Source organism: Paralichthys olivaceus, chromosome 6 (assembly GCF_024713975.1).
Source record: "Paralichthys olivaceus isolate ysfri-2021 chromosome 6, ASM2471397v2, whole genome shotgun sequence".
NCBI lineage: Eukaryota > Metazoa > Chordata > Actinopteri > Pleuronectiformes > Paralichthyidae > Paralichthys > Paralichthys olivaceus.
The window spans coordinates 27,569,316-27,593,315 of record NC_091098.1 but is presented as its reverse complement, the minus strand read 5'-3'; the positions used below and the strand labels follow the sequence as shown (position 1 = coordinate 27,593,315).

General features: G+C 45.8%; 3 protein-coding genes and 2 long non-coding RNA genes across 10 annotated transcripts in view; 2 read left to right on the top strand and 3 right to left on the bottom strand.

Moving 5' to 3' along the window:
- dnmt3bb.1 (DNA (cytosine-5-)-methyltransferase 3 beta, duplicate b.1) overlaps positions 1-5,944 on the bottom strand; it is a 29,708-nt gene extending 23,764 nt beyond the window's left edge. The window contains exon 1 of one of the 5 annotated variants that reach the window (XM_069527636.1): positions 5,810-5,944. In XM_069527636.1, coding sequence (XP_069383737.1) covers positions 5,810-5,811 — 2 coding nt within the window. In that variant the 5' untranslated portion in view covers positions 5,812-5,944. The other 4 variants (XM_069527635.1, XM_069527634.1, XM_069527638.1 and 1 more) reach the window with 4 other exon arrangements.
- commd7 (COMM domain containing 7) lies at positions 5,894-12,249 on the top strand. Its single transcript, XM_069527648.1, has 10 exons — positions 5,894-6,034; positions 7,358-7,551; positions 8,534-8,587; positions 8,983-9,085; positions 9,270-9,326; positions 9,457-9,494; positions 9,621-9,711; positions 10,933-10,982; positions 11,090-11,138; positions 11,830-12,249. Exons 2-10 carry the CDS (start codon positions 7,471-7,473, stop codon positions 11,904-11,906), a joined length of 600 nt encoding a protein of 199 aa, XP_069383749.1. The 5' UTR covers positions 5,894-6,034; positions 7,358-7,470; the 3' UTR covers positions 11,907-12,249.
- Positions 12,250-17,136: 4,887 nt separating this feature from the next.
- On the bottom strand, positions 17,137-19,062 carry LOC138410631 (uncharacterized). The gene is made up of 2 exons (XR_011243331.1): positions 17,991-19,062; positions 17,137-17,809 (listed from the first exon to the last, which is right to left on the bottom strand). It is a non-coding gene; the product is annotated as an uncharacterized lncRNA (long non-coding RNA).
- Positions 19,063-19,254: 192 nt separating this feature from the next.
- LOC109645197 (nucleolar protein 4-like) overlaps positions 19,255-24,000 on the top strand; it is an 84,491-nt gene continuing 79,745 nt past the window's right edge. For both annotated transcript variants that reach the window (XM_069527640.1, XM_069527639.1), the window contains exon 1: positions 19,255-20,794. In XM_069527640.1, coding sequence (XP_069383741.1) covers positions 20,402-20,794 — 393 coding nt within the window. In that variant the 5' untranslated portion in view covers positions 19,255-20,401. The remainder of the gene's footprint in view (positions 20,795-24,000) is intronic.
- Positions 21,384-24,000, bottom strand: part of LOC138410632 (uncharacterized) — a 4,482-nt gene continuing 1,865 nt past the window's right edge. Inside the window, exons 1-2 of the long non-coding RNA XR_011243332.1 lie at positions 21,971-24,000; positions 21,384-21,814 (exon numbers count right to left, since the gene is read on the bottom strand). The exon at positions 21,971-24,000 is cut by the window's right edge and continues 1,865 nt beyond it. This is a non-coding gene — a long non-coding RNA (uncharacterized lncRNA). The remainder of the gene's footprint in view (positions 21,815-21,970) is intronic.

Sequence of the window (24,000 nt, the reverse complement as noted above, 5' to 3'; positions counted from 1 at the left end):
TGTACAGACTTCCTGATAACATTCTATTACAATGGGGGAGGGTTGTTTATTTTTATATTCAAAATAAAGGCTCTGTATAGACTTCCTAGTAACATTCTGTTATAATGGGGGGGGAGCTTATTTTCAAAATAAAGGCCCATTACATGTTCCTGGTAACATCCAGTTAGTATGGGGGGGTGGGGGGGCTTATTTTTACTTTTATTTAAATGCTCCAAAATTTAGCAAAAACCACCACCCTCACCCGGATTCGAACCCAGACTTACGTCACATGATCCGAGTGCCTTAACCACTGGGCCAAAGCGGATGGTGGCAAAAACTTTGAATCTAGTAAATTTATAGAGGAGACTTGACCTCTGACAGTCTATGGGGTTGCTATGGTTACTCACTGATTAGATGAGGAACACCTGCTGCGCGCACACTTTGGAGACAAAAACTGGGTTCAGACCAACCCTCAAACAAAAGCTTCTAACTCAAGATCTATAAGTCGTATCTGAGAAATGAACACATTGTGAGAATCACAAGACTTTGGCCGACGTCCACATATGTTTATATTTAATAAGAGTTAAGGAATGAGACCGTAAGAGCGATTTAGAAATTTAGTTTTCTCATCAGGAATCTTTTTTGGTGATCTCCATTGAAGTCCATTCAAAGGTTAGAGGGTGCTGCTCTAGCGCCACTCTTCAAACAAATGCTTGTAACTCAAAAACTATAGGTCCTATCTAAGAAATGAAAACATTTTGAGAATCCCAAGACTTCCACGAACGTACAGATATGTTTTGGCGGGGGAGAGTTCAGAAATGAAGCCGTGGGAGCGAGTTAGAAATTTTTCTTCGTATTTCTCCTTTTCGGACTTTTTTCCAAAAATTAACATGGGAGTCAATGGAGAGGTGAGACCGGAAAAGATTTCTCGGTAAATTGACTCAGCCTAAACTACTGGACCGAGAGATGTCAGAGTGGCATGTGTGCGTAGGAAACAAACTCTACTTTCACCAGATGTAAAAATCATGTCTGTCGGACTCCGTTTGTGGCTAGGAGAAGTGTTTAAACAGAGTAAAAGTGGCTGAAAAACGCCCGTTTTTGCCAATTCTCTCTTTAGGGCGAGAGACCTTGAGTCCCATTCGTCGATTTCGGCCGCGTTTTCGCGATTTTTGAGCGAATTATTGGACGAAATTCTTAGAAAAGTCATAGCACAGGATTCGACGTATTTCCGCATGTTTTTTTATAGGTCTCGAGTATGTGCGACGAAATCTGTGGGAGGAGTAGCGGGACAAAAAAAACACGGAAGAAGAAAAAGAAAAATAAACCTGGAATGTTCGAGGAATAATAATATAAGTGCCAATGCATTGCATGGGGCTTCGCCCCATGCAATGCATTGCCAGCTGGGGGCGGAGCCCCCAGCTGGCAAGGCACCCATAATAAGTTGGAATGTTCGAGGAATAATAATATAAGTGCCAATGCATTGCATGGGGCTTCGCCCCATGCAATGCATTGCCAGCTGGGGGCGGAGCCCCCAGCTGGCAAGGCACCCATAATAATAAACCTGGAATGTTCGAGGAATAATAATATAAGTGGCAATGCATTGCATGGGGCTTCGCCCCATGCAATGCATTGCCAGCTGGGGGCGGAGCCCCCAGCTGGCAAGGCACCCATAATTAACCGGATCATCTCCTGCCGCCAGTTAGAGGCACGTACATATATTTTAATGAGAAATTATTAGAAACGCTGCCTACACAACAACACAACAACAACCTACACAACTTACGTACAAGACTCGTTTACTTTTCAGGACATTTGATGTTAAATATAAATTGTTCACTCATTGGTTTTCTTTGTTTTATATTATGAAGTAAAAGCACGAATTATGACTTAATTAATTTTTCTTACAACTGAAGGGGGGGGGGGGGTTATGATCACATTTCGTCGGACTCAGAAAACCAAATATTAAAGCATGTGTACAATAACTGTGTGATGTGTATTAATGTGCGTTTGGAATCACAAACACAAACACAACAGGATCTCACCGTTTAGCGTCCGCACACAAAAGAACATTGTCAACGAGAGACCACCAGGTGCATCCTGCGCGCACACACACACACACACACACACACACACACACACACACACACACACACACACACACACACACACACACACACACACACACACACACACACACACACACACACACACACACACAACCCCGGCCTTTCCCCACATATTTCAGATTTTTTCAGCTCCATCTGTCAGTAAACGTATCATGTGTGATGACAGTGTCCTTAGTTGTTGCTTTCATTGCTCCTTTCAACACTGGTAACGACATCCACTCGTGCTGCGACCACACAGCGACACAGTTCCAACATTCTGCCGCTAACACGCTTCACTTCAGCCAAAAGAAAACATGAGATCATGTGAATCTTCTTTAAGAGCAGAAAACTTCCTGTTAGTTACACAGCAAAACACAAAACACTGGCAATAAAACTACAACAGCCAAGGTGCAGATGATGTAGGACAAGGTGCAGGACATGATGCTGCAGGTGATGGTAACATTACTTGTTCACTAAAATCTAGAATGTAGAATAATCCTCATGATGTTTCACTAGTTTGTTGCATCTACATTATATGAATTGTAGTTTTCTTTATCCCAGAAAATACCCTTTATATTTAAATACTTTATATTTACATGGAGGGGACCCTCTCTACGGAGACCGCCATGTTTTTTACATTAGTCCAGACTGGACAAACTAAAACCTTTTGAGGGGGGGGGGGGGGGGTGTTCGGCTGCAACATGACACTTCACCACTAGATGTCACTAAATTCTACACACTGGACCTTTAATTACCTCGATGATTAAGTTGATGCAGAACAACATCAACCAAATCATCAAGTCTTCAACTTGCAGGCGAGTGTGAGCAATTTTTCCACCGGAGACATTTGTTTTAGTTTGTGTCACATGTTTCAAGCTCATCGCCCCCCCACTCCCTCTGCTGTGTCCACATTCTCCTGGATTTATACCGGAGGAGAAACTCGTCCAGAGTCCAGTTCATGTCTGAAAGCAGCCAGTGGGAAGGTCACTTAGCCCCCGCCCCCTGCAGCAGCATCAAACACCTGGAATGGAAAAGTTAACGTGGTACTTTAACTTGAGTACATTTGTCTAATTATTTGTTTACTTGAGTTAAATGTTTGGTTCCTGTTCGTCTGTATGTCCATCGCTCGTCTTTTCTTTTTTAACCTACGAGCTCCTGCGTCGAATCCATCTGCTACAAAATGTTCATTACTTCTCGTCTCAGGTTTTAGACACTGAGACGAGAACAAGAGAGAAGGAAGCGAGAGTGAAGTAGAAGTAGAAGTGAGGAAGGACGGAAGGCAGCGACCGAGGGGCCCACGGAGGGGACACAGAGGACAAGAGGGGGGGCTGCACATCAAAGTTGTGTCTGGTGGGGAGAGATTAGGGACCGCACTGCAAGAGGGGATTGTTCCAGTGTGTGTGTGTGTGTGTGTGAAGGGGGGGCAGCTCCTCAGGGTCTCTCTCTGGGGGCCACATTCCTCGTCTGTCATGTACTTTATGGCCCCTCAGCTCAGATCCAGTCCTTCACTTTATACATTGTCTACTTTGTTGCCCGTTGTACAGACTGAACTCTGGAGCCTCCGACACATCATCAGCTCACACCCAGTTCTTCATTCAGAAATGTGACAGATCACAGATTGTGTATTGGAACATTAACACAATGTTGTGTTGAAGCTATAGATGCAGATTTGTGTTCACATTAACGTGATGAAAGACAAAGTGGTCCACACTGAAACTGCTCTGATTCAGTTCAGGCGTCACAATATAAAATCATCACTAAAGATTATTCATGACAAAGATATTATTGTGTTGCTATCTAGAGAAACAAAAAACATCTTAAAGTCTATTTATTGTGTGTTTGGGTCGTTTTTGCCAAATGAATCATACAAATGTGAAACTGTTTCCACGTCAAGGTTTAAAGAAACACAATATAATCGTGTACATATAACTAACATATCAAGATCAGGATTATCGTCAGGACCAGTTCTCTGTGACGACCTGGGTTTCTAGAAAAAGTCTGCGATAAAAACTCATCCTTTCCCATAATTCTCTCAACACAACATCGACCCAAAACTATAAATGTTAGACGATATAAACACTAACAACAGAATATTGTGTTGCATTTAGCTGCAGATGTTCACTTTAACTCAAGGCAGGAAACACAACAGTGTGTAACGTTGTACTGCACAGTCTCGTGGAAGGTTCCACCGAGTCAGATTTTTGTTTCCTACATCACCAACTCAAGTGCAGCCTCGTTTCTCTTCCTGCTCGACAATGATTCTGAATGACTTCATCCACACTACTGGGTTTTCATCTGGAAACATTGTTTTGGTTTTGTCAAATCTGAAAACACCTGAGACGGCTTCAGGGAACATCAATGTGACCTTGGACCTTTTTATTTCTGTGATTGGTTTCCTCCAACGTCCATCAGAAACAACAGCATCACTGAAGCTGTAACTCCGTCACGTCTGAGTAAAACCAAAGGGACTCGTTTATCCAGTCAAACACAATCACTGATTAAACCAGAGTGTGAATCCATTAACTGAACATCAAGGTTTTTAGAGTAGTTTAAATTGTTAGGACTGAACTTTAAACATCACAGTCACAACTACAAACATCACAGTCACAGCTTTAAACATCACAGTCACAACTATAAACATCACAGTCACAACTATAAACATCACAGTCACAACTATAAACATCACAGTCACAACTACAAACATCACAGTCACAACTATAAACATCACAGTCACAACTTTAAACATCAGAGTCACAACTTTAAACATCACAGTCACTCAGCATCTGCAGATCTAACAAACTTGTCTCCTGTGTAAATCAAGACTTTCTGCAGATTCAATCCAGAGCAAAACTGAAATCTGGAGCTGCAGCAGGTGTTGATGTGAAAGTATTTTCATGACTGATGTTTCAGTGTCATAAGAAGAAGACAAAACTCCACCTCAACGTCACAGAAGCAGCTGTTAATGAAAAACTCTGGAGACTCATGTTAATGAAGTTTCAACAGCTCACAGATTTTTCATGATCTTTAGACCACGTGAGGTTTTTCAGCTCTGCTGGACGACAGAATTACTAATTCACCGGGACGATGTGACGTCCCCCAACTTGAACTGACTGCTCCATGTCACCACACACACACACACACACACACACACACACACACACACAGTCTCTCTCTCTCACAAATACACACACACAAAAACACACAGTAACACACACTCTCTCTCTCACACACACACACACAGTAACACACACACCCGCGAAATTTCTCTCTCTCTCACAAATACACACACACAAAAACACACAGTAACACACACACACACACACACACACACACACACACACACACACACACACACACACAGATCCAGGAGGAAGTCAGGAAACAACCGGAGCCCAAATAAAAGAGTAGAAGTCAAATCATTGCTCCTTCACTTCCTGAGACTCAGAATAACGCGAGATCAGACGAAGACGTGAGATCAGGAACGAGACAAGTTGAACTTTGTATGAAACATCAGAGACGAAGACAAACTTTGAACTTGACTCACTTCGTCACATTGAGTCTGTCCATGGGTTCAAAGTGTCCCCACATCAGGTTCAACATCTGTCCACCGTGCGCATGGACACGCACACACGACGTGCACACGCTCACAAGTGCAGCACGGTGCAGAGACAGACACGAGCCAGAGTCTCCAGCTCGAGGAGCAGAAACAAAAGTGTCCAACTTACATTACGACGCGCGCGCGCTGCTCATCCACGGCTGCAGAGGAGGAGAGAGTAGGTGGCGCTGTTCCCTGAGGACGTGTGAGACTCCAGGTTTAAAGTATCAGAGCTGAGGACTGTGTCCCTGAGCGTCACCGTGTCTCTGTCTGTCTCCTGGCCCCTCCTCCTCTCGGCCCTCTCTCTCAGAGGTCGCAGCTCATTGGTCGCTCGGAGCCATCGATGATTTTCCAGGTGAGAAAGTCAACTCCCTGTTTTCTGCCCCTGAGGTGAAACCCGCGAAATCTCTCTCTCTCTCTCTCTGCCTCTCTCTCTCTGCCTCTCTCTCTCTCTGCCTCTCTCTCTCTGCCTCTCTCTGCCTCTCTCTCTGCCTCTCTCTCTCTCCCTCTCTCTGCCTCTCTCTCTGCCTCTCTCTCTCTGCCTCTCTCTCTGCCTCTCTCTCTCTCCCTCTCTCTGCCTCTCTCTCTCTGCCTCTCTCTCTGCCTCTCTCTCTCTCCCTCTCTCTGCCTCTCTCTCTCTCTCTCTCTCTGCCTCTCTCTGCCTCTCTCTCTCCCCCTCTCTCTCTGCCTCTCTCTCTCTCTCTCCCTCTCTCTCTGCCCCTCTCTCTCTCTCTGTCTCTCCCTCTCTCTCTCTCCCTCTATCTCTCTCTCTGTGCCTCTCCCCCTCTCTCTGCCTCTCTCTCTCTGCCTCTCTCTCTCTCTCTCTCTCTCTGTGCCTCTCTCTCTCTCTGCCTCTCTCTGCCTCTCTCTCTCCCCTCTCTCTGCCCCCCTCTCTCTCTCTCTCTGCCTCTCTCTCTCTGCCTCTCTCTCTCTCTCTGCCCCCCTCTCTCTCTCTCTCTGCCTCTCTCTCTCTCTCTTTCACAAGCAGAAACTGGATTTGAAATAAAGAAGTATAAAATAAAAACCTTGGTGCTGTCTGGGTGTAAAATATTTTAAGTTTAGATTCCTGACATCTGATGAACTCAGATACATAAAAATACATTTAAATAACCTTTAACGTAGCTACCACAGACACACTTCTTCTTCTTCTTTTAATTGAAGAAGAAACTTTACAACATCACATGATCAGTGTGGACAGGTAAATGGTCACATGATTCAGGAGAAGCCCACATACACATGAACTTCCCGTAAGTCGTTTTGGATAGAAGCCTCAGCTAAATGAAAGTAAAGTGTCATGTAACACAACAAACACACAGATTAATATGCACAGAAATATCTAAATTAGGATTTCTACTGTATTTCAAGGCAGAATGTTTCAAGGCAGAATGTTCAACCAGTAATTATTCATTAAATATTCATTCAATTACTTTATCAAATGCCAAAAAGTACTAGTTAAATACAATGAAATCAAAAGTACATTTCACACAGAAAATTCAATAAATACTATAAAAAAAGTCCATTTTGTTTATATTATTTTTATATTATGATAAAAAAAACATTTTATTATTCTAAATGTTTCAAAGTTCTTCAGTGTCCCAGCTGATTAAATAGAAATGTGCCTCTTTTTCGTTTAAAACACATTTTTATGATTTAATCTTTAATTTTATTTCTCCTCCAGGAGGAACCGGCCGCAAACGGCGCATGCGCACTGAACAACCCGGAAGAGAAGCGGCGCGGCTCGTGACTGTTTGTTGTTTCCAGTGAATCAGAAAATCAGAGCGAAATAAAACGATGAGGCTTCACTTCACTAAAGATGTTTTACCGGAAACTGTGAGCAGCGACTTCCAGAACCTGAACAAGCTCAACGAGCAGGTAACACATCTGTTTACACCGGTTTCACACTGAGGTTTAAACTGGTTCACAGCTGGATTATCAGAGTTCTGTCCGTGAACATATCACCTGATGTGTCAGTGAACACAACACCTGATGTGTCCGTGAACATATCACAACACCTGATGTGTCCGTGAACACAACACCTGATGTGTCAGTGAACATATCACAACACCTGATGTGTCCGTGAACATATCACCTGATGTGTCCGTGAACATATCACAACACCTGATGTGTCCGTGAACATATCACCTGATGTGTCCGTGAACACAACACTTGATGTGTCAGTGAACATATCACCTGATGTGTCCGTGAACACAACACCTGATGTGTCCGTGAACACAACACCTGATGTGTCCGTGAACACAACACCTGATGTGTCAGTGAACAAATCACCTGATGTGTCCGTGAACACATCACCTGATGTGTCCGTGAACACATCACCTGATGTGTCCGTGAACACATCACCTGATGTGTCCGTGAACACAACACCTGATGTGTCCGTGAACACATCACCTGATGTGTCCGTGAACACATCACCTGATGTGTCCGTGAACACATCACCTGATGTGTCCGTGAACACATCACCTGATGTGTCCGTGAACACATCACCTGATGTGTCCGTGTCATGTGACCTGGAGGTCTGTGTCATGTGACCTGGAGGTCTGTGTCATGTGACCTGGAGGTCTGTGTCATGTGACCTGGAGGTCTGTGTCATGTGACCTGGAGGTCTGTGTCATGTGACCTGGAGGTCTGTGTGACCCTCCACCTGTAGATGACGTGTTCAGACCATAGACTGTGATGAAGACTCGTTCAGTCACGTGTGTTCAGACTCGTTCAGTCACGTGTGTTCAGACTCGTTCAGTCACGTGTGTTCAGACTCGTTCAGTCACGTGTGTTCAGAAACATCATTAAATATTAAAACTGAAAAATAAACAGAATTTATTTATTTTATTTTCTGCAGCAGTTTCAGCGTCTGATTGAAATTCTGTTCCAGTTTCTCCTCGAGCCTAAAGAGGTACACACACACACACACACACACACACACACATACACACACACACACACACATACACATACACACATACACACACACACACAGGCACATACACACACACACACAGGTACATACACACACACAGGCACATACACACACACATACACAGGTACACACATACACACACACACACAGGTACACACACACAGGCACATATACACACACACACACAGGTACACACACACATACACACACACACACACACACACACACACACACACTATTTTGATGTTAATGGGACTTTAGCCTTGATAAGTGAACCGAGGCGACACATTGTCTGTCCCATTGTGTGTGTGTGCAAATGAATGCATGAACACTGTGTGTGTGTGTGTGTGTGTGTGTGTGTGTGTGTGCAGACGGAGAGGTTCATGCAGCAGCTCACTGAGTTTGCGGGGGAGCAGGGGATGAGTGCTGGTCCTCTGAGGAACCTGATGAAGAGTGTCCTCCTGGTGCCACAGGGTGAGAGCGACACACACACACACACACACACACACACACACACACACACACACACACACTTATTGTCTGTTGGCTCATGGAATCTGGTGGAACTCTTTAGTTACTCCAAGTAAAACTTCATCGTTCCTCCTCTAACTCCTCATCAGTGGCGTCCGTCTCAGTGATTCTTCTGTTCTGTCACCAGGAGCCCTGAAGAAGAACCTGGCCGCCGAGCTGATCACAGAAGACCTCGTCACGTTAGGTACGCATCGCTGACGGGCTCCTGTTTCAAACAGGGGTCGGGTGTCGCTGCCGTGTTCCTGCAGTGTTTTTACTTCACGGTACAGTTTGAACACGTGAACTCAAACCTGCTGCGTGTGTTGTTTCCTCAGGACTGAGCGAGGACAAGGCGTCTCACTTCTCACAACAGGTAACTTTCCATGAAGTCCTCAAAGAGTTCATCTCTCCATGTTCATCACTTACAGTCTGAAGATGACTGGACTCTTCTGGTTTTTCCATGAGGAGATTTGATCATTCTGACATGTGATGTTTGCAGTGGGCGGAGCACTATGCGGCGCTGTCCCGACAGGCTGTCGGTCAGACGCTGATGGTCAACCAGCTGGTCGACATGGAGTGGAAGTTTGGAGGTGAGACGAACCAATGATCAGGTCAATGCTTTTAAACGTGTGGACGAGTGTGGACGAGTGTGGACGAGTGTGGCTGCAGCTCCGTCTCCTCTCACAGCTACGGTGCATATTCATGTCCTCTCACATCATCATCGTCAGCACAGCGTCTTCTAATGCAGTGTTTACGATTCAGTCTTGTTTAAACGACCCACAGTCGACGCGTCTCTATCAGGCCTCGTTACTTCACATGAGCTAACGACTCCCAGTGATAGAGATGCTAATCCAGCAGACAGGAGGGTCCTCAGCATCACGTGGAGCTGTTGTTGAGCCGCCACATTACAACACAGCGGTTTGTGGACAGGGAGCGGCTGCTGGACGTCACTGTGCTGTTTGTTCATGTATGAAAGACTAAAGACACCGTGTCTCTGCATGTTGTCCTCTCATATTAAGACACTTAAAAACTCACTGCAAAGAAGCAGTTTAACAGAGAGAAATGTCCCAGAGGGACTCGGGTGATGCAGGATACATGAAACACTCAGGTTTATAAAAACACACAGGATCCATCAGATCACGCTGCTTCTTCTGACGCTGGCAGTAACAGCCAGCCGCCGTTAATCATCTCAAGAAGAAGTCGTCACTCCGCTGCGTCCAGTCGGCCGTCTGTGGAGACTTAGATCCAAAATGGACCTTTGATTCTCAAAGAGGTAGAAAGAATAGAATGGATAACACGTGTGACTCTCCCATGAACACGTCGTCATGTATACGACGATATACATATATGATATACGATATACAACGATACTTTAAGTGAGATGGGAAAAGACTTGAGATCTGTTGTTGACGATTCACTGACGCTACGAGAAGTTTCATTGGACGAAGGTGCTCGCATGAAGTTTTTAAGAAAAGTCGCTGACACTTTTGTCTCCAAACAGTTTTAGTTTAAGAAACTTATTTAAGCATCATGATGTGTTTCTGTATCTCCGCACCGATGACACCTGGTGGTCAGAGGCATTATGTTTCCATGTTCTCCGTCAATTCCATTCTTGTGAGCGTGATATCTCAAGAACAGCTCGAGAGAATGTCTTCACATTTTGGACAAATATTCCCTCGTACTCAAAGATGAACTCATTAGATTCCAGAGGTCAAAGGTCACGGTGACCTCAGTCTGGAAGTGGAATGTGTGGACTGAAGGTGGCGGCAGCAACCACAGGACGGTAACTAGTTCTTTTCTGAACCCTTCAGTGACTGTTGGCACCAGTGAGATCCAGAAAGTGGGGAACATCTTTCTGCAGGTATGAGAGCTTTGTGCTCACACACACACACACACACACACACACACACACACACACACACACACACACACACACACACACGTGACTCCTGTTCTCTTGTCCTGCAGTTGAAGCTCGTGGTCAGAAAGGGGACTTCCACTGAAAACGTCTACATGGGTGAGTGAGTGAGTCTGTGTCCGTCTCAAGTAATTTATTACGTTGCTCGATAAAATGAACCACGAAGACGATTCAGCAGAAACGTTTGATGAGCTGTCAGACATGAGTCAGCAGCAGAATTAACGATTAGCACAAAGACGAGCCTGACCCTCCCACTTCAATCAAGCTGCACCAAATCACTCGTGAGCCGTTTTCAGACATGACGACGTCTCTTTTCACAAGTTTGCCTGGAAAATCTTCCAAATCCTCCTCGTTCTTCTGTAAAACGTCAGGTGTCACAATATTAAAGAAGGTGATGAAAAACAAACAATGGGACACGAGAAAAGAGAATTCATTGGATCTTTGTTGCAGAACCGTGAAGAAGCCGATCCAGGAACTTTTTTTCTTGCTAGAAAGTTTCTGGACGTTTTCTGTGATTCTGTGATAATAATTCATGGCCCCTGATTAAAACTAGCCGACAGTGTGAGAGAACTGATTCTATCAGCCTGAGTGACTGAGCGCAGCTTGATTGACTCTAAGAGGACGTTTCAAACCTTCAACCAAAATGATGAACCCTGGCTGTTGATGCCAACTGAAAAGAGAAATAAAACTGTAATAAATAATTTTTATTTTTATTAATTGTCTGTGTTACCATAGTAACGTCATCTTATCTGGTTTTATCTGGTAACTGCTTCCTGTTTTCTTCCTCCAGAGCTGACGCTCCCTCAGTTTTACAACTTCCTACACGAGATGGAGAGAGCCAAGGCCAGCATGGAGTGTTTCAGCTGAGTGTGTGTGTGTGTGTGTGTGTGAGAGTGTGTGTGTGTGTGTGTGAGTGAGTGAGTGAGTGAGTGAGTGTGTGTGTGTGTGTGTGTGAGAGAGTGTGTGTGTGTGAGTGTGTGAGTGAGTGTGTGTGAGAGTGTGTGTGTGTGTGTGAGTGAGTGAGTGTGAGAGTGTGTGTGTGTGTGAGTGTGTGAGTGTGTGTGAGTGTGAGAGTGTGTGTGAGTGTGTGAGTGTGTGAGTGTGTGTGTGTGTGTGTGTGTCAGCCTGCCAGTGACTGAAGCTAAACACAAAAAGAAGCAGTAGATTTTCATTTTCTTTAATCGTTTAAATAAAGTGAATGAGGAGGAAACACTTGTTTGTGTTTGGAATCAGTGAAGTTCTTCTGTGTTCAGACACTTTGTTTGAAATGATCAAACTTTGTTCTCGTCCGTTGATCAAATGAAACTTCACCATTGGTGATGAGGGCCGACGCCGTGTGGACGAGCTGTAAACAACAACACTGATCTTTACACAGTTTAGACGTCATGTCCCGCCTCCTGCTGCTCTACAGGCTCCACCCCTCACCTGAACGTCCCCACATGTTCCTGTTGTTGTGAACGAGTCGACAATCTGCTACACACACTGACTACACAACATGTCTACACAACATGACTACACAACATGTCAGGACAACATGACTACACAACATGTCTACACAACATGACTACACAACATGTCTACACAACATGTCAGGACAACATGACTACACAACATGTCAGGACAACATGACTACACAACATGTCTACACAACATGACTACACAACATGTCAGGACAACATGTCAGGACAACATGACTACACAACATGTCTACACAACATGACTACACAACATGTCTACACAACATGTCTACACAACATGGCTACACAACATGTCTACACAACATGTCAGGACAACATGTCAGGACAACATGACTACACAACATGTCTACACAACATGACTACACAACATGTCTACACAACATGTCTACACAACATGTCTACACAACATGTCTACACAACATGTCTACACAACATGTCAGGACAACATGACTACACAACATGTCTACACAACATGACTACACAACATGTCTAAACAACATGTCAGGACAACATGACTACACAACATGTCTACACAACATGTCTACACAACATGACTACACAACATGTCTACACAACATGACTACACAACATGTCTACACAACATGACTACACAACATGTCTACACAACATGTCTACACAACATGTCTACACAACATGACTACACAACATGACTACACAACATGTCTACACAACATGTCTACACAACATGACTACACAACATGACTACACAACATGTCAGGACAATCTGCTGCTTCACAGGAGGAAGCCACACGAGAGCAGAGAGAGAAGACGACTCGGTCACATCCAGCGACGGGACATGAATGTGTAGCAGTGGAAGGAGGAGCACAGTGCATTATGGGAAGTCCCCTGGGGATCTCAGACAAGCCTGAGCCGGTCCCAAGGAGGAAAGTGGAGCGAAGCTGCAGAACCAGTAGACCTGCATTCACTCTCTCAGACTGGGAATCAAACACATGACGTCTGAACTGCTGCAGCTCTGCAGCTGTAAAGCAGGACTTTAAATTCTTAATCTCACAGGGAGCTTGTGCTGACGAGCAGCTCTGTAAATACAGACATGTATATATATATACATGTATATACATGTATATGTAGATATTAGGAGATTGTAGAGCGACAGCAGTGATGAAACCTCGTCAGTGAAACTTCACACTGATGAATCCAAACCTCAGGCGGAGTTCAGCAGCATGTGTGTACTAGTCCTTGTTTCTTCTCTGCTACAGTAATTAGTTGGCACATAACTTTGAGTTTTTCTCTGGATTTTCTCTGCACATCTATAAAAGTGCTGTTTAACACTGTTCTGTCCGACTGTCAGGAATGTGCTCAGCTAATTTCTTGGTAATTCTGCGACTGGATCACAGGACGTCGGCTTCTCTCTTCTCTTTGGCTCGAATCTCATTCATGTGTCACTTTGTATAAACGCGTCAAAGAAGAGGGTCAAGTTGAAGTTTTCAGTTCAGAGCAGAACTAAGAGCGGAGATTAAAATGAAGAAGAAATCATTTCTGTAGATCAATAACGTTTGAAGCAGTGACCACTGGTCAAACACAGTTTATCTGCGTAGTATCAACACAGCTGCAGCCAATGAGGCGGGTTTCCCCTGAACAGGTCACCAGCGAATCACAGGATCAAACCACTCACTCTCATGGTCCCACCTGCCGTCAGTTTACTCCTGAGGTCGCTGCGCTGGAGAAAGTGAAGCAGCAACGAGCCAGGTCAACGGTGGGGGGGTAAAAAGATCCAGACCCTGGTCCCTGGTGGGAATGAAGGTTCCTGCAAGTTGCTGGTATTTTCCTAAATAAGCAACAAGATTCAAATCAATTAATGAAGCGATTCCTAGGTAATATTTGTCCTTTTACATCTTCACCAATAAAATCAAATCGTCCATCAAACGTCCTCTGTTCAGCCAAGAATCTGTCGGCCTGGAGGGTTTGGGATCGCTCCGCAGCACGTCGCTGCTTGTTTCAATCCTAAAATAGTCATTTAGGACTCAGGTGTTGTCTCCACCTCTTCTCTCGACTTTGTAAATAGTTACTTTCCTTGCCTTCCTGTTTGATTCCCTCAGGAGGGACATTGGACATTGGTCCCCTGTGACTGCAGCCACACTGTTCTGTCTTCTTAATGGTAAAGTGTTCACCAGGAAAATAACCGACTTTCTCTCTTTTCTCAGAAGAAACTGCTCCACAAAGGGTTGAGACTGAGTTAGAGACTTCTATAGAACTACCAGTGGAGTCGCCCCCTGCTGGTCATTACACAGAATGCAGGGCTCAGACACTTTAACATTGGCTTCACTTTCTGAACCCAGAGTCTGTGTTCTCATCAGTCACATGACTCGACCAGCGGCGGTGAACACAAAGCGTCGCTAACACTTCCTGTCAGGAACAGTTCCACCTCGTCGTCGCTCAGAGAAAAAAAATCTCTGCTCTGACTCTTCACCATCACTGCTCCTCCTTCAGAGGAGGTTCTGTTGCTAAGCAACCAACTACACAGGAGACCATCTACCTCCTGTTTACATCACATGACCAGTGGACGTGGATGGTCATGTGTTTTCAGGTGTGGTCGTTTCCCACCATCTTTGTCCTCTGGCTCTGTCAGCTGGAGGCAGACACTGATTCTCGAGTGACGTGACCTGAGGCACAACACAAGAACTGACTACGAGGTTTACAGAGTTCTCCAGTGGGGGGGGGGTTCTTTCCCAACATGAACACTCAAGGCACGTGTGAGACCGGCTCCGCCTCGTTAACACGTTGACATAAATTCTCCCGACTTCCAGTGAACCTTGATACTCGTTAATCTTTTCATCTGAGTGGCGGCTGGCGTCGTCATGCCAAGAAGAACAAGACGAACAAGAAAAACTGAAAACGTTTTACAGCCGGTACATTTATGTCTGACGTGTAAATCTGATCTCACTTTTCATCTGAGGTGAAGTCATGTGGAAATAAGTGTGACAGCATTAACACCCACCTCCAACTGTGTGTGTGTGTCTGTCTGTGTGTGTCTTCTGTGTGTGTCTGTCAGTGTGTGTGTATCTGTATCTAGTATAGCAATAGTAGTTATCGAGTCGTCATCTCTAAACTTTATCTGTTTTTCACATATTCTAGTAAACACTTCTTCTTTCACCCTATGGTTCATTGTGTAGGTACAATAATAATGTTCTGCCGTGTTGTTACCGTTTGTTCCACCATATGTACCGTGGTAATACTTGAGGTACCACAGTAATAATATTTCATTCCATGGTAATTGTGTCTTTTAAAGTGAGCAGAGAACTTGTCCAGTATCTTAAACAGGCTCCTCTTGTACTTTTACTACAGTACCTCCACCATGTTTCTGCAGAGGAGCTGGAGCTGCTGACGATTCTTCTGTCTTCAGGTGCAGAAACACGAAACCCAGAGGTGAAGTAATGACTTCCAGGTCATTTTTGGCAAAAGAGATGATTTTGTCTCAACATGTTTTACAATGTGCAGCAGAGGCAGCGAGAGGAGCAGTGTGACGAGAAGCTGTGGTCACAATCTGTCCCATCTGTCCCATCTGTCCCGTCCTCACTGCTAACACAAGACGTCCAGTGGTGAAGTCCCCTCCCGGCTCTCCACCCGTGAACCTACAGTGTGTGTGAAGAGTTTCCATCTCAAGCTCCTGCCTGAAGGTGGAGGAGGACTGTACACATTCTCCTCCTGCTCCTGCCGACCAACGTTCTTCTCTTCACACCGACACCAAGTGTGTCTTCTTAAATGGTTTGATTCAGTCTGTTCTTCTGCCTTCAGATGTTTGTTCTGTCGTCTTCTACGTGAACGGCTCCTCTTCTTCATCCTGAGACATTTACAGTGAATAACAGTAAGGTTGGAATTCTGCTCTTTTACAGGAAATAATAATAAATAATATAGTTCTAACTGCAATGTGAGAGTACAGGAAGAAAACTGACGTTAAAAACTCTACCCTGTTAACACAAACTATATACATATATACATATATACATATATACATATATATATATATATATATATAGCACCCTCTTCTGTAAAAGATGAGGAACTACACTTTCATATACTGAGTCAGAGGAAGGAAACGTCTGTGTTCATGAGGAGTTTTGTGAGAAAGTGGTTTTGCTCTGTGCTCCTGATAATTAATGACTTCCTGTCCCCAAACTGTGAGAGGCCTCCTACACACACACACACACACACACACACACACACACACACGTCTCTGTGTGTGTGTCTGTGTGTGTCTCTGTGTGTGTGTGTGTGTGTGTGTTTCTGTGTGTGTCTCTGTGTGTGTGTCTGTGTGTGTCTCTGTGTGTGTCTGTGTGTGTGTGTGTGTCTGTGTGTGTCTCTGTGTCAGTCAGCTTCACTAACTGTTCTATAGAACCAGAAGAATCAGAAGCTGACCTCTTGACTTTCATAGAAACAAACATCACGTGATGTGAATGAAGCAGAGCAGAGGAGTCACATGATGTCTGCTGCCACTAGAGGGCGCTGCTGACCAGCGAGAAACAATCATGTGACGTCACAACAAACACTTGATTCATGAGAAAGAACAAAATGTAATAAAGAAAATAGATTCACTCAGTTCGATCATTAAACAAACATGACTTAAAATGAAGACAATTATATTGATGCATCTGAAACATATTTTATTTATATGGTAACAAATCTGCAGGTTTGTGACCTGTAGCTCAGGAAACAGGAAATCCTTCACATTTGAGACTTTTACATATATATATATATATATATATATATATATATATTCTTACTCCTTTATTAACTTTACTCAGTGTGTATTTCACTTTCCCTTTTTTCTGCTGTTACACTAAATGTCCCAGTAGAATGATCTTGTCGAGTTCAGCGAACAGGAAGTCTAACCCTTTGTCGGGGCCTCGTACGACTGAAATGTAAAGAAAATACCAAAGTAAAACACAAACTGTCCCTTTAAAAGTTCTCCTCAGATTGTGTTTCATTGTATAGTTTTTATTATAACTGTTTTATTTTATAAAACACGTGAGTCACAGATTGAATGAGCTGTTTGAGGGTTTTAAGAGTCCGAGTTTGGTCTTTAGTTGTGATGGTTAACGTTAGAGAATGTTTTATGTCAATGAGTGTCCTCACTAAGATAGAAATACTAACATGTACGGCTGTGTGTGTGTGTGTGTGTGTGTGTGTGTGTGTGTGTGTGTGTCCCAGCCAGGAGTCAGAAGCAGACCTCCTCCTCGACGCCCACTCACACTCCCTCCAGCTGACTGGCACCATGGCAACCGAGAGATCCAGCCAGGCAAGGCAGCCAGGGCCCTGTGTGTGCGTGTGTGTGTGTGTGTGTGTGTGTGTGTGTGTGTGTGTGTGTGTGTGTGTGTGTGGAAGAGAAAGAGGAAGAATAAGACAGTTGAGCAGAGTAAGAAATCCAAGAGGCCCAACACAGGAGGGACTCGAACTAACGTAGAAACATGCTCATGATGGACAAAACATCTGGAACCTTCTCAGTGAGCGAGTGGGCGTGTCTCTAACACGTGACGGACGTGACACTGAAGAACACAAACGTCTCAGGATGAAGAAGAGGAGCCGTACACGTAGAAGACGAAGACGTCCACGTGGAAAGACGAGGAGGTTCCAGATGTTTTGGTGATGAGGGCCGACGCCGTGTGGACGAGCTGTAAACAACAACACTGATCCACAGCAGAGTTTAGACGTCATGTCCCGCCTCCTGCTGCTCTACAGGCTCCACCCCTTGTCGCTCTATATCTTTAGATTCTCAAAAATGTCTGAAGTCGTTGTTCTAACTTTTGTCCAACGCTGGTTTCCTGGACAACGGCAGAGACAAAACAATGTGGGGGAGGAGGGAGTGTTGTGAGACACTTTCACTTCCCATAGAGGAAGATTATTTTCATCCTCTCAGTTCAGTTTCTCTCTCTCTTCATCGCCTCCGGGGAGAGTCAGGTCATTGAGATATGACACAAAAACATAACGGCCGCTCCACTCTATACACACACACACACACACACACACACACACACACACACACACACACACACACACACACACACACTCATTCTCTTGTCTTATCTGGAAATCTTCTTCAGCTTTAATAATTTGAAGAGAACCCGAGTTTGTATCTAAACTTGTTGTGGTTCTGTTGTTCCCGTCGTGGACCCCAGGAACCACAGAACCAGCAGAACCAGCAGAACCACAGAACCACAGAACCACAGAACCAGCAGAACCACAGAACCAGCAGAACCACAGAACCAGCAGACCGGATCCATCAATCAAACGTCGGCTCTGTTCAGACCTGAAGGTTGAAAAGCGACAGATACATCATGTGCTCATTGTCTCTGTGATCTTCCTCTTCTCTCAGTCTCAAACTTTTCTCTCCACCTGATGTTATTCTAATAAATCAACGTTCAAATACACGAAGTGTGTAAAGTATCATAGTTTAATACTTTCTGGTGAGTTCACATGATCGAATCCCACCTGCTGCCTTCACCTGGAGACGTCTGTGTTCTGAGCGTGATGGTCTCGACCTCTGACCTTTAAGAGGACGACCGCTCTAACCCCTGAGCCGCAGCCGCCTCCTGCTCCGTCTGTGTTGTGTTCATGTCTGTGTGTCGAGCTCCTGATGGGTCTGCAGTCTGTCCAACAGGGACCTGCTGTGTGTGTGTGTGTGTGTGTGTGTCTGTGTGTGTGATTGTGGTGACTCCTAGAGGAACATGCGGTGTCAACACACACACACACACACACACACACACACAGTCTCATGTTTATAGAAGCTGCGTGTCTTTGTATTTCTGATCAAATCTATCAAACGCTTCTATAGAACCAGAATTCAGAGAGACATTTTGACCGGAAGGACACAGCAGGACATGTCTCTGAAAAAGACCACATCTCATTATTGTGTTGTCTCTGATTCTCGAGGACTGACACAGTGTGAGGACTGGACGTCAGTGTCCTATCTGGAGGACTGGAGGACACTTCCTGCTTTTTCAAGTGGAGCTGCAGCGGCGTGCACGTCCCGTCCACTGGGTGTGTGTGTGTGTGTGTGTGTGTCGGTGCGTTCAGGACCACAGCTACTGCTGCTGAGGAAGAGGAGGAAGAGGGGGAGAGGAGGGAGAGGAGGAAGAGGGGGAAGAGGGGGAGGAGGAGGACGTTTTCTCTCAGTCGAATCGTTACCGTGAGGAGGAGACGAGGCGCAGCGCTGCGCCCTGACGGAGCCACCGGAGGAGGAAGACGGTCAGGAATCAAACAGGTGTCCGCTTGTTTCCCATCAGCCCCGGGCCGGAGCAGGAGGAGCAGAGAGGAGGGGACACCAGAAACCAGGAGACAGGAAGGAGACTCATGTTTGGAACCGTGCGCTGCTCCAGCTCAGAAGAACCGGGTTTAAAGCCTGGACTGAAGAGGAGGACAGGAGGAGGACAAGAGGAGGACAAGAGGAGGACAAGAGGAGGACAGGAGGAGGACAAGAGGAGGACAAGAGGAGGACAGGAAGAGACAGGCTCACATCTCAGAGACGGAAGAGGAGGCGGTGACCGACGTCCCTCACGGGACAGGCCCACAGAGCCACGCTGCTAACAGGTGTGTCTGAGCAGGACGCTCCGGTCCAACACCCCCCCTCCCCCCCTCCATCCTCCACCCACCGGGTCCAGACTCTTCGTTCCTCCGGGCTGAGGGACATCCAGCCTGCGGGTTCTCTTGTCCTCTCTCGGTCTGTCCGCAGTCTCCATTAGTGCGTGATAGCCGAGGAGGAGGAGGAGGAGGAGGAATTCGAACCTGGACTTCTGTCTTCGTGATGGACGGCTGACAGGTCTGGACATTTCCTCAGTTTGTTATTAACCATCAGTGGTGGAGGACAGTTCGAGTCCCGCCGGTTCTCAAGTGAAGCTGCTGTAATTCATCATGACGACGAGAAGAGGCAGCGGAGTGTCGGACCTGGTCTCCTCCAACACCTCCTCCTCCACCTCAGCTCCTCCGGTGTCCGAGGCGGCGGCCGGAGGGGCGGAGATGTTCGGGGAGTTCCAGGACTGGTGCCTCCGAACCTACGGGGACTCCGGGAAGACCAAGACCGTGACCCGGCGCAAATACAACAAGATCCTGCAGACGCTGCTCCAGGGGGACGAGGAGAACACCGGGCTGCTCCTGCAGGAGGAGAACACCGGGCTGCTCCTGCAGGAGAAGAGCAGCAGCCACATCAACGCCAAGTTCAAGTTCTGGGTCAAGTCCAAAGGGTTCCAGGTCCGAACCGACACCAGGAGTCCAGCGGACAGACCCGTGCTCCACGTGCCCATCAAGGTGAGAGCGCGCTGCTGTGTGTGTGTGTGTGTGTGTGTGTGTGTGTGTGTGTGTGTGTGTGTGTGTGTGTGTGTCTGTCTGTCTGTCTGTGTGTGTCTGTGTGTGTCTGTCATGTGTGTGTTATGTGTGTGTGTGTTATGTGTCTGTGTGTGTGTGTGTGTGTGTGTGTCTGTGTGTGTGTGTGTGTCTGTCTGTGTGTTTCTGTGTGTGTGTGTCTGTGTGTGTGTGTGTGTGTGTCTGTGTGTGTGTGTGTGTGTGTGTGTGTCTGTGTGTGTGTGTGTGTCTGTGCGTGTCTGTGTGTGTGTGTGTGTGTGTGTGTGTTTGGTGTGTGTGTGTGTGTGTGTGTGTGTGTGTGTGTGTGTCTGTGCGTGTCTGTGTGTGTGTGTGTGTGTGTTTCACAGGATGACAAACATCTTTTCACTCAAACTTGAACTTGTTTATGTTGAAGAAACTGAATCAATAATAATAATAATAATTAATAATTAACAGTAATAATAATAATTGATTCAATAATTAAGAGTAATAATAATAATAATAAATAATTAACAGTAATAATAATAATTGAATCAATAATTGTCTCCATCGTCTGTTCATGTGATTATTTATTAATTTATCACTTAATTAAAATAACTTCCGTCTTCACATCACTTCATATATTTTAGTTTGAAACTTCGTCTCTCAGGCTCCATCCGTCTGACTCCTCTGTCCACACCAGCGTTTACAAACCGTCTGCTCATCTGGTCATGTGACCGCTCACGTCAGACGTGTGTCCCTCTTACGTCCTGCTGGACACGGGGAACATCTGGTCTCCTCCACGTGTAAACAGCTGTATCATCGTACCATGTCTTCTCATGTCCTCCTGTCTCCTCTGTCCTCCTGTCTCCTCATGTCCTCCTGTCTCCTCTGTCCTCCTGTCTCCTCTGTCCTCCTGTCACCTCTGTCCTCCTGTCTCCTCTGTCCTCCTGTCACCTCTGTCCTCCTGTCACCTCTGTCCTCCTGTCTCCTCTGTCCTCTTGTCACCTCATGTCCTCCTGTCTCCTCTGTCCTCCTGTCTCCTCTGTCCTCTTGTCACCTCATGTCCTCCTGTCTCCTCTGTCCTCCTGTCTCCTCTGTCCTCTTGTCACCTCATGTCCTCCTGTCTCCTCTGTCCTCCTGTCTCCTCTGTCCTCTTGTCACCTCATGTCCTTTGACCTGGAGCTTTAGAACACACACGTCTCTTTGAGAAGTAGGACGCAGATAAAATGAGTCAAGCGAAGTCAAGTTGAATCTTTTTAAAGCAGTTGCACACAATTCTCTGGATGTTTGATCCCAGAAGCTTATTTTCCAGAAGCTTATTTTCCTGCTGTGAACGAGTGTGGTCTTCAGTCTGCTGCTCCGGAGCTCATGTGTGTGACGGCTGAAGTTTTAAATGGAAGTGAAACATGAAGCGTGATATTTAGAAACGAGTCGCTGTGTCTGTGCTTTCGCTGTAAACGGTCTGATTCTGTCTCTGCACTGTTGTGCTGCAGGGTCTCAGGTGATGGTTGGCATGGTTACCGCTCAGCTAATTTCAACCCGTCCCATATTGGTTCATATTCAGATTAACACCAGGACTGAAACCAGGAGTGAATCTGGAGTGAATCTGGAGTGAATCTGGCTCCTCGTCTGTCGCTCTGTGTCTGATCACACACAGGGAGAGATCCCACCTGATATCTCTGTGTGTGTGTGTGTGTGTGTGTGTGTGTGTGTGTGTGTGTGTGTGTGTGTGTGTGTGTGTGTGTGTGTGTGTGTGTGTGTGTGTGTGTGTGTGTAGCACAACAATAGAAAACAGAAAGTCTCTTAGAGATCACAAACTTCTACACTTTTCATCTAGATGAAAAAGTGACGTCAGGATTTGAACCAACAGTTTGAAGAGATGTTGGTGGTTGAGTTCTGTCCGGTGGTCTGGACTGACGTGAAAAACTGAACCTTCCTTTTGGGTCTGGTTTGGTTTTCTCTCAGAATAATGTGACCTGAGCGGCTGTCTAATGGATTTCAGTGTGTGGGATGATGTAAAACCTTTTCTCTGCGGCAGCCGCCACATCTGGTTCAGGTTCTGGTTCAGGCTCTGGTTCAGGCTCTGGTTCAGGCTCTGGTTCAGGCTCTGGTTCAGGTTCTGGTTCAGGTTCTGGTTCAGGCTCTACACACCATGTGTCCAACTACACAACATGTGTCCAGCTACACAACATGTGTCCAGCTACACACCATGTGTCCAGCTACACACCATGTGTCCAGCTACACAACTTCTTAATGTTGTGTTTGTGGCTCAGGCGAGCGGCCTGTTGTCTTCCTGTCTGCGTCGTGCTGAGAGGAGAATGACCTGTGAGCAGCAACAGCTGATCAGACAGAGCCTGTGTGTGTGTGTGTGTGTGTGTGTGTGTGTGTGTGTGTGTGTGTGTGTGTGTGTGTGTGTGTGTGTGTGAGCCTCAGCTCACAGGTCACCAGGGACATGAAACATGAATGAGGTAAAGTGATGAAGAACTTGTAGACCCACCTCCAAGTCTTCATCACGTCTGTGATCAAGTCTTTATTCAGTGAGAAGCCGTTGGAACAGGCGGAGCACCTCTCCCTGCTTTGTGCTTCCTCTGTCGCGTTACGTTTTCCATCGAGTCGTCACTCGAGTTTCTCTCTTTTGGTTTTCAGGAGTATCTGAGGCTTTGATCTGAGTCAGAGCGTCTCTGGTTGTCATGGTAGAAAACAGCTGACTGTTTCTTGTATCCTAGGATCTTTGGATTGTGTGGTTATACGTATGATAGTAATGATGTAATGACACCAACCGTCACATCAACAGAATATGTGGTGATCCGTCCAGATGAGACAGTTTCTGTGGCGCTCACTGAGCGTCGGGCTCCAGTTGCAGAAGGAAACACTGAGTGGTTTGCTGGGACTAATAATAGTTGGTATCTAGACGCTTGTGTCAAGTACATGTGATGGCTGCTTCCCTCTCTCTGCAATGACTGGATCCAGAGCAGCAGTGTGAGTGTTGGTCAGAGTGAAGCATCGAGAACAAACTGTGTTCACTCAGTTTTCTGTTTGTGCTGAACTCTGGGTCCAGACCTTTATCTTCCTCAGTGAACGTCTGTGACTCGGTGATGGTTCCATCTCCTGTGAGAAGAAGTGACTGAGAGTCTCAGCTTCAACTGTCACCATCAGAGTGAAGCTGATCTGAGATCAGCTCAAAACACTGA